We start from the raw sequence: 16890 nt of genomic DNA on the forward strand, positions 1-16890 counted from the left end.
AAAAATTCATACCTGTTGGGAACTACTGAAGTTTGTGGAATTCGAAACAGAATTGTTTGAGTAAATAGTGGACGACGGTGTAAAACTAGAACCTAAGATTAAAAAATTCAATTAATTGTGAGAATTTGCTTGTGAATCAAAATAAAATTCTAAATAGAATACTCCATGTTAAGATGTAAAAGAATCAGAAGAAAAAAACAACTTTTATTTACTGGTAGAATAATAAAATATTGTAATGAAACTTTAACAGAAATGAAATGCTACTTCCATACATACAAGCATATATTTCTCTTCACAACATGAAAGGAAGATATTAGCAGTAAGCCATCTCACTGATCTAGAAAGCATTTTTCAATTTATTGCAGTGTCTCGTCTCTCCTAAAATACTTTTTTCTCTTTTGTTTTCATTTCTAACACTTTGGTGTTACATTCACAAAACAAAATCTTTTCAAAGACTAATGATTGATGTGTTTTTAATCAATCTGTAATGAGACACATCCTTGTTTTCAACATAAATCAGATATTCATATTGTAATTTGTAATATTCAAAAGATTAACCGTTGTACAAGAAGCCTAAAAATTATCTAAATAAAACATGTTGTCAGTGATCAAAGGGTAATAAGTAAATAACTAAATGAATAGTAAATGAAAGAATAAATATGAATTAAGGAGAAATTCTAAAAAATTATGTTAACCCAAATATCAAATTATGTTGTACTCAGAAACATGGAAATAAGGCAAAGTGACTTGTTTATGTTAATAAATATAACAAATGCTTCCAGTCCTGCCATGTAATTTTTTTACCCCACAAAAAAACCCCCAAAAAGGTGTAAACAGGGACTGTATTGCATGACCAGATCCAAACTAACTTATCAAAATGAACACACATATGCATATCAGTAATGGAAAGAAATACTTAGCTTTAAATTTTGGAGTTGGCTACTCACCTGGCATCTGATAAGAGTAGGGTGTTTGGCCTGGCTGTGGGGTCGAAAACCCCGGGCTGTAACTGAGGCACCCACTCTGCAGTGGTGATTGGGTCTGCGAGAGCCCACTTTCTGTCTTGATGCCTGGCAACATTACACCCAAATCTGTATAAGAAATTAATTTTCAACTGATTCTTTAAAATATTTTCTTACAGTCGGGAAAAATAAAACAGAAAGCAAAAACACTCAAGTTGGCAATGCTTTTTATTCTACATAAAGTGAAGTAATAAGAGGCCAAATACCGTAAGTGGGTAAGCTGTAGGGCTGTCCTGTCTGTGAGTAGGCTGTATAGACCGCTGGTTGCTGCATTCCTGAATACTGGGTTTGTCCGGCATAGGCAGACATTGTTTGAGCTGCTGGTGTAGAAAGAATGTGTGGATAGGGCCTAAATATCAGGAAAAATAGCATTACTGTGGCAACAAATACTTTGTATGTTGATTCAAGCAATAAAGTAAAGCAAAAGGTTTAAAGACATCCAAAGGCAGTTCATTATTCTGCCAACTGCTCCTCTTCTGGGATTTGTTCCATCCCCCACTGAAATAAGCTGAAAAACACTCTGTCTCACATTCCCCAAGGCACAGTGAATATTTTGTGCCATCCCATCACTAAAATTTAATTCTTAAGCTACTGTGTCCACTTCGAAGTGGGCCCTGACACTGCTGCACAGCTTTATATGGATTTGACCCCTTTCAGCCAAGATCAGAACGTTTAAATTAGAAAAGTCCCCATGCTTTTTTAAACCAGTGGAGAGAAATTTGGACTAGAAGAATAAAGAAAATACAGAGGTGAATGCTGAAGCTAGTACATTATGTCATCTTTGTAGGTTCTGCTTCAACAGACATCTAGCCTCTAGCTTCAATGAGAGATGGATCATACATATTAAGAGGGGCACAGAAAATATTGACAGCAATACTTTGGTAACCAGATGGGCTTTAAATGTTTGGAAAATATAGGCTAGGGAAACAGAATGGAAACATAAATGGTCTTTATTTATGAATACTAGGGTTTTATAGAGAGATTGAATAAAACCAAGTTTAAAATTTTTGCCCTCTAGAGTTGCAAAAATATACAGAGAAACATTTTTCTTGGATTGTTTTGTAAGTCAAATAAGACTTTATGGACCAAGAGTTGAATAAACACACTCTGTAGAATTATGCTAACTGAAACCTGGCCATTAAAAGCCATGACTAAATTCCAGATTCTAATTTTTAAATTTTTTTTCTTTCTAATTAGTTGAGTACAGTTGGCAGCTTTTACTATCAGAAAAGGATTGCTCATTAATTTATATGCCAAAAAATTGTAACAGTAGATTAAGAAATTCTATTAAATCTTGTAATGTATATGGCCAAGAATATCTAATATAGTTTGCCAAAACCTGTTTTAAGTGGAACGAGGGCTCTTTGTTCAGGCACCTACTTTCCGTATTAATAAATATTGGCTACCATCATACCAGTACAAATTTGGGAAAAAAACCCCCAAAACTTGAAAAAGCCTAATCAGCTACAATGTCAATATTTTCTCTGTATCAAAGTCACACAGGTAGCTGTGTCCTGTATCAAATACATGGAAACAAATAGATGGCATACTGGAATCAAGCACCCTTGTGCACAGCACTGATCATAGGACAAGCAAACTAACAGACTGCCAGCTGCAGTAGTTTCATCTTCTGTGAAATCTTTGTGTTTTTTCCTAATATTTGCACTCCTGGATTCATGTGATTGTCCAAAACCCTGTTTTCCTCAACAAAAAAAAAACCACGAACCCCCCCCCAAACAAACAAACAAAAACAACAAAAAAAGAAAGAAATAAATTTTCTATTCCTATCACCTGATGGCTTAAAAATAATGAGATTAAAAGCTAATCCAATTTATTTAATTTATTTGATTTTTAAATGTTATGATAATGGAGAGGGATGAGGAAAGGCTGGTTCATGATGGTAGAATGTTTGGAAATGTTTGGCAACGATGGCCCTGGGAGGGTCAGGGACAGGGCTACCCCCAGAATGCAACTCGCACATGCAATTGTGATTTCTACACATAAACTGACTTCTTCAAAATATTTCTGCATATATTGCTAGTACTGTTAATATGCTGATGTCCAATAACATAATAGTCTGATTTTTTCCTTCTATTGTGTGCAGATGTTCAAGGCTATTTCTTGTGCAGCAATACTGCGCAAAGCAGGATCTTACTCTGCAGACACATGAGGAAAAAAAAGTTGGAGCCAGTACTGTGGCTTAAGAATTTTCCTCTTTCTCTGTTTCTTCTGCTGATGAACACTTGTTTGCAACAAACCACAGAACTGCCCACAGCCAAGGTCAATTCCCTATAAAAGACTAGAAGAGGTGCAGACACTAACTTGGACGGATATATTTGCGGAGAGTACTGGTGCGCCGATCTTGGACTGTAGCCACTGCTTGTTATTACTGCAAAACAGAAAACAAGAGTACAGCAGTTAGAAACACCATGAGACCGATACATCCAAACAGCAGCATTAACAGAGAAGCTTATTGAAATGCACAGCTTTTCAAGGAAGCAGATGTCCCCTGAACTGCAACATCTCAATAAAAAATTAAAAAACTGTAAATCATTCATTGCTGTGCGGAACCCCCTAGTTAGCATGGAGGTGTTGTGCTTTTTTAGCTTGAATGACACATTTCTGAGTATACTGCAGAGGCATGTATTTCATACATCATCTGTGATCCACACACCATAGATCGTTCAAATTTGCAAGCTGCATTAAAAGGAATAGTTAAAAAGAAGCTTGTGATTTAACACATGGTATTGAGATAACATACACATACCTTTAAAGGCTCACATTAACAAGTTCAATTTTAATACTGGATGGAAAAGCATGTTTTATATGGTTGTTGCTAATTTTAGTCAGCTTAGGAAGACACTGGGCTGATCACAAGAAAGCAAATATAATTCTTTATAGACAGGCAGATTAGAATACATCCGCTAACACCAATATTTTTACTGTGAAGTATGGATAAACAGTCTTGTTCAGTAGCCATCCAAATTGTGTATGTCTATACTATTCACAGCTGCGTTCTTCCAAGAAAGCTAAGAGAACAATAGTCATAACCAATTAAAATTTCATTCAGAAGCGATGCTCACACTGGATTAATTCCAAGTGTTTGGAAGTTTCTCTTTCCCTTAGCCATCTGTCTTGACTAAGACAGATGTATTCCAAATATATGTACTCTAAAGTGTTGAACCAATCCCTTCAGAGCAAATCCATACTGGGCAAACATACAGAGTGTCTTTATTAGGCCATCTGCTGTTCATTCACTTTTCAAAAGATTAAAGTAGTACACAACGAAGCACTGGAATTTCTTTAGTCTAATCAATCATAGTTGTACTTCAAAGTGTACCCTCTTCCTGAGTTATTCGTAATGGTAGTAGAAATGAACATTCAGAATTATATAAGTGACAAATAGTTTTAGGTTCCTAACTATTTTATGAAACATGATATATTTCTACATCCAGGCCTAATTAACGTCTTTCAGATCTATTGCTGTGAACATATGCAGAGCTTGATATTTTTAAAGCTAGTTTAAATGCATTTAGAATGTATAGGACTTAAAAGGAAAATACAGTAGAAGAAAAACAATTAACTTCTTTTTAAAATGTGCAGTTGAGTATGGCTTGAAAGTGAAGAACTGGATAATAACTTTTAAAGCATGTGCCATCAGATTTCACGAAAGAGTTGCTGTTTGAAAAGGTATTGACAGTTTGCCCATGATGGAAATCTGCTAAATTTCATTTTGTGTGGTTCTTTTTTTTTTTTGAGAATGCCTTTCCATAGTTTAAGCTCAACTCACAGAGTAATCCGCTACATGTGCAGGCAGTTATTCCCAGAGTTAGACAAACCTATAGCTGTATCTATCAACATAATCAGTCCATAGAACTCTAAAGGATACTCATAGTTATTTAAGGCTCAAAGAGCAATTACTCTTCCCTTTTGTATCTCTGTGACCTTTCTAAAGACAAGCAATAGCTAATAGAGTGACCTTGGTGATTCTCAGGGCAAGGAACCTTTGTGATCCATTACTGGCTTATTGGATCACTTTTGCCCATACTGCTCCACTTTTTGTCTGATCATTTGCTGTATAAGAGTTCACCTGAATAATCAGTTTGGTTAAAGCACATTTACCATGCCACCACACCCTATGTAAACTACAAAAGAAATTAATTACTATTAATTTAGATCACTTGAGCTATCAAAACCTAATGTTTTTAAAAAAAAATCTGTCCCACCTGCTTTTTTTTTTCTTTCTGCATATGTCTTATTTTAAAAATTCAGAGAAGAAAATAAAATACTTTTGGAATATGTCTGGTTTTAAATTTCCTTTTCTTTCTTTTTTCCAATTTTCCCAATGATACAGCCAGTTGTAAGGAAGAAAAAGAGGCAAGACTAAAAAAATCTGTATTTTTCACTCTTTCTCTGTAGTTTGTCCCAGCAATTTGTGTACTACATTTTACACTATAAGGTGTTTGAGAAACACAGGGTGTAAGGCCTACCATAAGAGAACATTATGACTGAGTGGAGTCTGTGGACTTCATCTGTATCTCATAGATCAAAATGGTAACTCTAAGGGTTATCAAACTTAAACAGCTTTGACTACCTCCTAACCCTACTTCTGAGGACTGGTGGAAATGGAGGAGATGGTGGAGGCTGGTTGCTGTGGGTTTTGTAACTGTGCCACTGTAAATAGCCATTTAAATGAACGGGGCTAAATGCTCTTTTGTGTTACTTATATTAAAACAACAAAAACCCACCAAAATTGTTTCCTCTCTGAAAAAGTCAATTATTCCTAAGCTTTTACTATTTGAATTTATCAGAGGAATGTTCTTCAGGGCAGGTATAAGACCCTTGATCTCTCCAGTTCCCCTACGGCACTGAGGGCATATTCCACTCCCCAGTAGCATTGTTTCACAGAGGGGACGAGAAGGCTGACAGCCAGCCCTTACCAGTTACTCTCTCAGATCAGCTGGCCAAGGTGACTGTGGGGGATTTAAATGACCATTAACTGTTTTAATAACATGTCTTGGGTTCAGTATATTAACACAGGTTGGAGTTTTGTATTTTTTCATTACACATCTGGAAAATTCCATGTAAAAAAGTTAGATTAAAAGGACCTCACTTAAGTAACATCACAATCTCTATGCACAAGTCAACCAAATGTAGGTTAAACAGCAGTTAAACAGACATTTCCTAACTTCACCTTTATAGCCTTCAGAAACTGTTTTCTATATCCTTTTTTTTTTGTGTAATAAATCCTAAGTAAAAAGGATAATGAGATCAACAAGTATCTTTCTCTCCATTCCATTAAAATAACAGTTCTTAAATTAAATCCACTATTGTAAGCAATATATACACAAGAATGCATGCACTCACAGTACAGCAGCTGCAACAAATTCACAGTGTATGAAAATCTCAGTTCAAGGCTGTGCACCTCCCCATATCCTGTGAATGCTACCCCGGTGGGAGTCTGCTGAAGAACCACAAAGCTTCAAACCAAGTACACTGATATTAATTACCAACTGTTCTTCTTTGAAGAAAAAGGAAGAGGAAGGGGGATGCACAGTGCGATTCCTCATCTGGCTAACCCATGCTAAGAGGGTTGGCATGGATTCTCCCAGGGGCAGCTCTGCAGGACAGGGGAATTGCAGCCCTGATTTTGAGCTGCAACACCTGAACTGTAGCCCTGAGCAGGAGCATGCCCAGTCCCAATGGCCCGGCCAAGGCCACTAGGGCAACTGTCACTCTAACTTCAAGAGACCTACACACTTTATCTTTCTGACTTTTCAATCAACAGAATCACAGTTTTCTGTGGAGTCTAATCTGTCTCTCCCACCCTATACCTCACACACACTGTTTGACCAACACTTTCTGTGTTACAGCTGGTCATTAGGGACAGAGCTGACTACTTTACACCCCACAGGGCTTGTTCAGCTTCTGGTCAGTTCCAGGACAAGTCACATGTTTTGACTGCCCTTGGAGCATGAAAATCAATTTTAACGGGTAGAGCATTTGAAAGAGAGGATTTCTGCATGGTAGAGTCTCAGCTACAGGAGTTCTCTTTTCATCCATGTCTGATGTCATAAAATATTTAAGAATACACCTAAATCCTTTCCTACTCAACGAAGAACACTTGAGTGCTTCTGACCAATGCTTGTGCAAGACAAAGTAGATAACAGCGGCCTATGTGTCTGTGCATCCTCACGAAATGAGCGCACAGGTCCTCTGAGAGCTGCAGGAAAGTACCAGCATTATCACTTTGTCACAGTTGGGAATAACACACGTATGTACCTGATTGTAAGGAAAAAACAAACTGTTCAGTGTTGGGCTTTGTTATGCATTTTTTTCAGTTGCAGTTGGCTCATCTGAAATGACATATGCCTACTACTCAGTATTTACTGTCTTTGGCAACCCATTAAACTTCTCAAATAACCAGTTAGGTTAAAGAATCAGGAGAAATACTGTTTTTGTTGAGTTTTTATTGTTCTTTAACACTTCTCCCACAAACCTAGAGTCAATGAAATTGTCCAATTTGCAAGTACCAATAAAAGGCAAGTGTGAAAGTAAAGCATTCAATCTTTATGAAAGGCTCGGTGCATTGTGAAGGTAGATCTGCGCCTCGCTCTGATGATGAAGACTGCACGTCACCCAGACAGGCAGACTATCAATTTCCCACTGTGAATGACTGTACTCATTTAATGCTTGAGCTTGCGGACTAAATTGAGAATCAGGTTCATATTTCTTTTGAGTATGCAGGTGGCTAACAGGCAAAAAAGGACTGTGCAAGGCTCAAATTCCTGTCTTTTTTTTTTTTTTTTGGAGGCACCAACTTTCCAAACATCCAAAGTGTAGAGATCTCAGCACTTCTTTGAAGTCAGGGGAAGCTGATGGCTGAGTGACACCTGGGAAAATCAGGCTGTTACTTAACTATCTAAACTCGAACTGGAGGCTGCAATTTTTAGTACCCCAATGTTGCCTTAGCCATGTTTTACACATGGAATACAACTCAGCTGCCTTACATACATGGCAGAAGCTGATAAAATTTCACTGACAATGACAAAATCATATATGTGGTTGGACATTTTATAATCTGTAATAATTAGTAATAAAATCCTAGCATTGAGTAACAAAAGAGTGAAAAAGAAAAGCTAAATTTTAGTCAAGATTATTTGATATTTTATGGAACTTAGACTTCGTTGTGGTTGATGTGGTTCCTTTCAGTCTAATTATAATGGAGACAATGTTTTCATTTTTTCTAATCAGAAATAGTATACACTTGCTTTAAATCTCACTAATGACCTTTTCTTCAGGCATTATATTTGTTATAAATATTTTTTTGAATAATCAACTTTGGAGTATAACTGATGCCTACAATTCCAGAAACATACACTCATTTTAAAACAAATTTAATTACACAGAAACACTGTGATTTCCAAAATATTTTATATATGGTTTGACTACCTAAGTCTATCAAAGTAATAGTAGCATCAATGTGAGTGGCAATTCCTGGCTTCATGGACATTTCAGTCGAGCATTACTGAACTGGTATTTTCAGATGTAAAATTTACGCTCCCTCCTCTCCTTGTTAATATTATTATTAGCAGGATTCAACTTAATGATTAGAAGGCAGACTATCTGTACTTTTCCACAGTTCATCACATTTTAGTAATTTATAGGGATATACTTAAAAACTGCTGTTTGTTTGATTTTTTTAAGAAGTAATTGAAACATGATTATTTGAAGTAAAATATAAACTTTATTTTCATGGAAAGAAAGTAGCTCACTGTAATGGAAAGAAAGTAATTTATGGTAATCTGGTCAGCATTTGTACTAACACACTGCTCACAGGAGTAAAACAATTAGCAATGAGATATAACCCTTAAGATTTAAAATTTTACAAATTAGCATGGCTGTTACAAATACAATCCATTTTTCCTCCCAAGATCATACACGACTAACCCTGAGAAAAAACTCTACAGTACTATAATAACAGTATTGCTAAAAGATTTTTGCATACAACAATCGTCTTAGGAATCATGAAAGCTTCTTTAAGATCCCACCTCATGTAAATTGCAGAACTGCACTTACAAAAATGAAAAAGTTATTATTTTTATTATTATTAGGTCTTAAAATGTTACTTTATTGTAGCTTTTTAAAAATTGCTTCCATGCAGTTCAATAGTGAATGTTATTAAATGCTACAATAATGTGCATCTAACAAAACGTGATCTTATTATGGCTTTACCTGACCCAGTAAAAGTGTCAAGCGATCCATCTCCAGTTGTTGTTGTTGTTTCACTGTTGTTCATGGGTTCTGTTTTGACTGCAAGAAGAGACACTACATAGAAGAATAAGTAGACATGAGATTTTACTTCTAAATTTGTACTGGAGTCCTCATGCCAGTCGCACTAGTGGTAGTCCAGCTAGAACAAGCATGCGTGCAACAGCTTTAGCCTTTGCTCTATCACTGAATTGAGACAATCTACACTAGCTCTGTCTGGAATGGACATGCATCTACATAGCTTTTTATCTGCCTATTTGTCTAGCTATTGGTTTTAGCAATTGGAATATCTTCTGGGGAGATTTCAACCTACATTTAATTGATTCTAACAATTCCCTAAGAGTAGCAGAGAGGAAGGAAACATTAGCTGTCAAGGGATGTAGCACATAACAAAAATAGTTTTGCCTGACAAGTAAAACAATTATAATATGGTTTCATGCTCATATAGAAGCAAATTACTTTCACAGTGCCAGCATGTTGCCTTTCCCCTTCCCCTTTTACAGAGTCTGTGGGGGCCTTTTTGAGCTAGGTTACCAGCAAGCAATTTTCCATAAAGGAAGAGAGAAGTTTGAAAGAAAAAAAAGCAAAAGAACTAGAGTAGGACACAAAAGGCAGCCACAAGTCAGTTTCTAAGTCAGAGGTTACCAAACATTTGGGTCCACTCTAAACTCAAGTTACTTTTTACAGATCATCATGCAGTCTTAACATCCAAGTTATAACTGAAAGCATCACAGAGGCAATACAGATTTTATAGTTAATATGTTACCTGGACAGAACATTTGGCATGGACTTTTGTAATGGAGTTTGGGAACCACCACATCTAATTGATGTGGTAAGAAACAGCAGTACAGAATACACTGCAGCTTTTAATAGCTGTCTGACTGACAAATATGGAAACCCTCGACATATTATCATAATTTCTTTGTGAAGGTCAATTAGGGTTGGGCATGAACATTCATCACATATATATCAGCAACATGCTTACAGATATCACAGGACTGGTAGGTGCCCAGGGGCACAGAGAGAAGTTACAATGAGGACCTGCACAGGCTACTGCCACAGTTGTATGCCAGGTATTGAAATTCCGAGTACACAGCCCGGGATTTGTGAAGAAGCCTTTGCTGTGACAGCTGGGCTGGCAGAGCCCCCTCAGCAGGTCTAACACATGCCAAGGAAAGGTGTTTTCTGCCAGTTGGTTACCTGATGCCTCTGAGGGGTATCAGCTAAGCTGACCAAAGCTCTCATCTGTCAACATCACTGCATCCATGTTTGACTTCACTGGCAGCGGTATGGGAAAGGCGAGAATTTCATGTTCTGAGCTGGCAACATATTTAAAAACTATGGCTCAGATTCAAGTCACCTAACTTAGGCATATAAAAGGTGCCTGCTAATCTCCCTTCATGTTTAGTTGACACACAGGGGTGCTTCCAGAGGTTGATTCAGTCCAAGAACAGCATGAGCTGCCCTCAAGTTCACCATCCCTCTTACAGTCTGTAGAGGAAAAGGTAGTGGATGAGCTAAATAAAGGATTTTGTTTTCTCATGGGGAGAAGGTCCAGAACCTGCAGATCCATTCTGCTATTCTTGCTTGTGTCTGTGAGCACAGCAAGCTGTTCATCAGGAACTGCACAGCCTGCTGTGATGAGCCCCGCATGAGTTACCTCTCCTACAAAATCACATCCCATTTCCAGTCACACTGCTTAATGGACCTTACTTCAGTAAGTCATATGGGATGCTACTGACATCTACAACTGTACAACTGACCTACACCTGTTTAGATCAAGCAGACGAATTGGGACATATTTGTCCCTGAGACAGGGAGAGTGCCCCGCCGCATTGCCGGTGCCCTAGTGCCAATCAAACTAAGTAACATCTTCTTGCTTAAGTTGTATCTTTAAAAAATATTTGAATGCTTGTCTCTTGACAGTAAACTTCTTTTCATTACTGTTTCTCTTTAGTAAAACTACCACACTCATATAGTCTCCCTGCAAGCAGGAGGATATTAACTCAATATGGCATCATCAGGGAAGAATTATAGCCACATTTTTTCAAGCTGTTGTGCGCTCATTCTCATTCTGCTAGCTATTATTTTCTCATTAAGAAAAAAAAAAAAAAAAAAGCTGTGACAAAATTACCCAAAATGAACGAAGTCATTCATAAGAGTAATCAATCATTCCCATTTCTATATTTATATGAGAAAGATGTGATTTTATTTTTGTCAGATCAATTAAACACAAATCAAGAAAAAGCTGAAGTGTCATTTGTCACAAAATGATTTCCTCCATTGAACCTCTCAGTCATATGGAACATGTATGGTTGCCTGAAGCATGAAAAGTAATTAAATTTATTTTCTGATTACTACGTACGGATGCCTCCACGTACTTCTACAAAGTGTGGACACCCACCCACATGAAAAAAAGTACTTTTTAGTACCTTTATCTCTTTCTATTCAAGATGGGCACTATTGCCCATACCAAGCTACAAACCTATGTTGAGTACTGCATCTAGAAAGACAGTATGTGTTTAACTGTTATATTTAACAAAAACTTCAGTAATGAATTTAAATGTTTACTTTAGAATTGTGTCTAGTTCTGGTTTATGCCAGCTGCAGTGCACTTCCATCAGCACCAAGAGGCACCATCTATTTTCTGTCCCTGTCAAGCGGCAAAGAATCAAAACCAAAAAACTCTCTCCTGCACTTAACTTGAGGAAAAACATTATATTGGTACTGTTTTGTTGAAAAATACATGTAGAAAGTATTTTTATATGCGCTTGATTTTAACCAGTTCTACTTTGTTGCATTCAGATTTTATGACAGTAAGGAATTCGTCAAGGTGCTTCCTCAGTGTAGCTAGAGATTTTGACTACTACCTATTTTTCTTTATGTTGTATGTCATTAAACTAAGAAAGAAAAAAGCACAAAGCTAACTTAGAAAAAAAATAATTCTAACATCAGTTCAAAAAACCAGGAACATTTAAAGCTGAAACCAAAATAAAAGCTGACACCAATGAAAAACACAGAATCATCCCTCAGTTTCCCACATGAGATAAAGCATGGTTCTGATACTACTATGGTAACTGTCCTAGACATAATGCAGACACTATGAGTTTTAACCAGCATTTTGGATGAATACTTTAAAGACTATACATTTAATATCCTATTTTTAAAGTGTTGATTAGTTTTAGTTTGGTTTTTTTGGTTTTTCTGGTGGTTTTTTTTTGCATATTGAAACTGTAAAAATAAAATGAAAAGCAATCTCTAACTGGAAATACATTTCAGTGCTGCTAACAGTGAAGACTGCATGTGTCCTGGTTTTGGCTGGGATAGAGCAAGTGGCTCTGTGGGGCTTAGTTGCCAGCTGGGCTAAAACCATGATGTGCTAATAGGGTAGAGCTAACACCATCATCAGGTGCAGGGGCATATGATGTACAAGGAGATAGAAGAAGCTGGGTTTTTTCTGTCCTAGGAAGAGGGGGCTGAGGTGAGAGCTAATTGCTGCCTGCAGCTATTAGGAAGGTTCAAAGATGACAAAGGCACACTCATCTCAAAAGGTGCCCTGGGAAACAACAGGTAGAAACAGACACAAGTTGTACTAAGGGAAAAATCCAATTAGATGTAAGAGGAAAATTCTTTGCCATGAGCATAATCAAGCCATGGGACAGGTGCCTAGAGAGGCTGTGGCACCTACTCCTTGGAGACACTCAACACTCAACTAGACACTGCCTTGAGCAACAGGATCTAACAGCAAAGTTGGCCCTGCTCCGAGCAGTGTTTGGCCCAACTGACCTCCAGGAATCTCATCCAAACTTCATTATTCTAAGACTAATTCAGAATACTGCTCCCAGTAGGCAACAGCTTCTATAATATACAGTCTTTACTTGAAGAAAGGACTTAGTAGACCAAAATTACTACTAATCTGATGACCTCTTTTTTTTCCTCTAAAGAGTCCCTCTATGTTAAGAACTGAAAATGAATGCAGAGTTTTAGGGGCAAGAGGTGCTACTATTATGCATGAAGCAGGACAAGCAAGTGGAATAGCTGTGATAGCAATATAAGTCTGATTAAAATATTAGTACTTAAATTATTACTTTCCGCATTCATCTGAACATGCTGAACAGTTAACTGAGGTGACAGACTAAGTTATTAGCTCAGTCCTTCCTTAAACTTAACTTCTTCTAATTGAGCAGGAACATTCACATGGAATGAGTTATTCTAGTGCAAATGATCTTTTGTACTCAAGTCAATTTTTTTCCGGTAAATTTTCTGTGGGTGTGTTTTACAAAAGGCAAGCTAATTCAGAGGGGTTTTTAAAAGGAAAGGTTCTGAGATCTTCCTAACTTTAGTCCAAAACTGCACAACTTAAGCACCTTTGTAATGACTTGTAGAGAAACGCAGTGATGCACATTTACAGATATGATTAATCCTGTATGTACTGCAAGTGTCACATACAGAATTATTATTAATCATTACAACTCATGACAATTACTAATTCATGTCGGTAAACTCATAAATGACAACAACAGCTTGGAAAATTTGGCCAAATGTTTGTAAAGTTGCAAGTTACATGTAGTAGCACACCAGACATAAGCTTTGATTAATAATTAGAATTGTAGTAGAATAGTAACGATAATGTCAACCAATAATGCTCAGGTAATCATGCAATGCTGTACTTAAAAACAAAAGAAAAGAAAAGAAAAGGGGCATTCTGTGAAAATTCCATTGTCTGACTTCCACTAATGTTGACTACTGGCTATTCCCAGCAATGTTGAACACCACGAGACAATCCCAGCCTCTCAGAGCATGTAGACAGTTAAGCTAATTATAAGTGGGTTAAGTTCTCCTTGCTCATCAAATTACTTTCAAAGCATTGTAAGATAACTATTTATTGCAACTTCCTACCAGTTTCCTGGCTGGGGGAAAAGCCTCTTAGTAGGGGTAGGAAAAAAAGGACTGGGAAGAAAACCCCAGGAGAATGTTCAAACTGCATAACAAAAGAACAGAGCAAACCAAGAGAGATGTCACACAGCAGTCACAGAGACACACCACCACACACCACCACACACATGCACTGTACCAGGGTCTCTCATACTTGTTGCAGAGGAGGGAGTACTACAACTCAGCAACCAGTCCGCAGTATTTAACACAGTCATGTTGTCTCCTGAGAACAGGAATGGTATAACAGTTCATTCTCCCAATGTCTGTTCAGTGTCCCTGAGAAGTCCTCAAGGCAATTAAGTGCCTTAAGTCTTTTAACTGCACTGTATTGTTTTTATGGGTATTATTTTAACTGGTTTATTTATGCATGTATAATATAGAGGCATCTAGTTATCAGAGTTCTTTAATGGTATGTTTGAAGTTTTCTCTTTTTTGCTGGAATAAGGATTTTATTTAAAAATGTGGTTCAGCCCTTCTTTGCAGAGTTCTGTTACCCTCACAAGCACATACACTTTTTACTCACACTGACAGACTTTTTTTAAAATTGGGATAAGTGAATAAAATGCTCTACATTGTGGTCAGAAAGAACAAACTAAAAAAAAATTTTCTTAGTGTAAATTGTTAAAATAGATAGCAATGTATAAACTCTAAAAAAGAAGGCTGAAACTCTAGCGTGACATCCATGGTGTCATTTTCATGGACTGCACCTCAGAATATGGTACTCTGCCTCCCACTGCTCCAATTCAGCTATGGTATAACCGATTATCAGAAAGTATTGGAACATCTGTGTTGTAGCTGCATGATAGTGCTGTCCCTACAGTAACACTTACAGCAGTAATAACCAGCTACTTCTGAGGAAAATGTAACAATCTCTTTATGAAAAACTTCCATTACCTCCCAAGAAATGGAATTCATCATGAAAAAAAATTACCTAAGCCTAATTTTGATGTACTTCTTTTGACAGTGATTTTAATTTAACCTAACTACCTATGTAGTTCAGGGTGTAAGAGTAAATTATTATTCATCAATGAAAAATGACACAGAAAGTGTAATTTATTTCAAGTTACCAACAGGTATAAGCAAGCCTTTAACACTGTGTTCAAGTCAACCATTCCTAATCTTTCGTTTCACCTTTGCAACTTGTTTCAGTTCTGCCTCTTACTTCAGTTGGTGCAAACTGAAGAAGTGGTTAGAATTAGAGATTTATACTTTTATGACTGCCATTTTTTCATAATTCTTGCTGGGTACTTATAAATGGGTATATATCATTCTTGAAATTATGCTAAAAAATGTATATGACTAAAAACTAGCCAAACCTTTGTATATGTCAGCAGTGTCTTATACTTACCTCCTGTTCCATTTGTTGTAACTGATGTGCTACTAAGACTAGACTTATCCAGTTTGGAACTACCTGGTGCATCACTACTTCCAACAAGATTATGAGGACTGGCTAGATCCTGCATTTCCATAGACCTGTTAAAAAAGAAGATGACAGTATTATGGACTATCATTACTAGAGTATTACTATTATCTGCTTTTTCTTTAATAACTTTTTTTTATATGGAGAGTTTGCAATGCAGTCAGATTAATAAATTAATACAGGTTCCTTTGACATCTTCTTTGCTTTTTACCAAACCTAGGAAAGTAGCTAATAATTTTATATGAACAGCAACAATGCCAGTATTTTTCTCTTTTCCTTTAGGTATTATGAAGTGACATAGGCTTATGAAACTGCTCAAAGAGCTTGTAAAAGATGTGCATGAGGTACTGCATATATATGGATGGACAGAGGGAGAGATGAATTGACAAATTCAGGTAATAGGTACTTCTTAGAAGAAAATAGAGAAATTTGGTGAAACGTCAGTCATTACAGAAAGTCAAAATAGGAACTTCTGCCTCCTGCTATCTGTATTCCAACCACCAGCAGTCACTGCATCCACACTAAATCACAGGTACAGGCCATACAAGCGAATGAATAGAACTTTCATGTACATCTGGAAGATTCTTCACTCTTAGAAATATGTATATTCTTATTAGATCACTTATTCTTGCTTTGTTCTGAGCAATTTCTAGGAAGCTTGCAAAATTTCAAGTGGATTAGATTGCAATGGATTCCAGCATCACAGTTACACTGGGGGCCTGTAGATGGCTTTAAAGCAGTGATAACAGATTTGCCTTTTGCAGACAAAGCAGACAAAGAACATTTCTTGTCAAACCAGTAATTGCAATCCAATTTGCAGTGTATGTTCACTTATTCCTTGCTTCATTTATAAATTAGACAGATTTTTTCCCCCAAAGAAACATTTTTGCTATATATAAGCAAAATTGCCAGCCCATCTGCAACAGGAGAACCATTTACCATATGTATACTGCAAAGGCCAACAGGAAGATTGTCTTACAGAGCTGTAAAAGATAAATTACATTGTACAAGGTTGAGATGGCTAGGAAAGAGATGAACAGTTGGGATAGTTCAGTAAGAACAATGGTTCTTGTATATTCATATTCTGACCAGGACAATCAGTGGCAAATTGTTAAGGCAACAGCCAGCATCTTCAGTATTTATTCCAAGTTTCACTTTGAAATTACCTATATTCTGTGCTCCCACACATCCCCCTCTGTGGGGGAAAAAACCCAAACAAAACGCCACTACCTTTCCATCAAA

General features: G+C 36.9%; 1 protein-coding gene across 1 annotated transcript in view; it reads right to left on the reverse strand.

The window, feature by feature from the left end:
• The window catches only part of EYA4 (EYA transcriptional coactivator and phosphatase 4), a 145371-nt gene that overhangs the window by 31883 nt on the left and 96598 nt on the right, over nucleotides 1-16890 (reverse strand). The window contains exons 4-9 of the mRNA XM_039381776.1: nucleotides 15577-15701; nucleotides 9258-9350; nucleotides 3345-3411; nucleotides 1229-1371; nucleotides 948-1091; nucleotides 13-92 (exon numbers count right to left, since the gene is read on the reverse strand). Of these exons, the coding sequence (XP_039237710.1) occupies nucleotides 13-92; nucleotides 948-1091; nucleotides 1229-1371; nucleotides 3345-3411; nucleotides 9258-9350; nucleotides 15577-15701 (652 nt within the window). The remainder of the gene's footprint in view (nucleotides 1-12; nucleotides 93-947; nucleotides 1092-1228; nucleotides 1372-3344; nucleotides 3412-9257; nucleotides 9351-15576; nucleotides 15702-16890) is intronic.

This window comes from Pipra filicauda, unplaced genomic scaffold (assembly GCF_003945595.2).
Source record: "Pipra filicauda isolate LSUMZ 115617 unplaced genomic scaffold, ASM394559v2 scaffold23_size5868930_pilon, whole genome shotgun sequence".
Classification (NCBI taxonomy): domain Eukaryota; kingdom Metazoa; phylum Chordata; class Aves; order Passeriformes; family Pipridae; genus Pipra; species Pipra filicauda.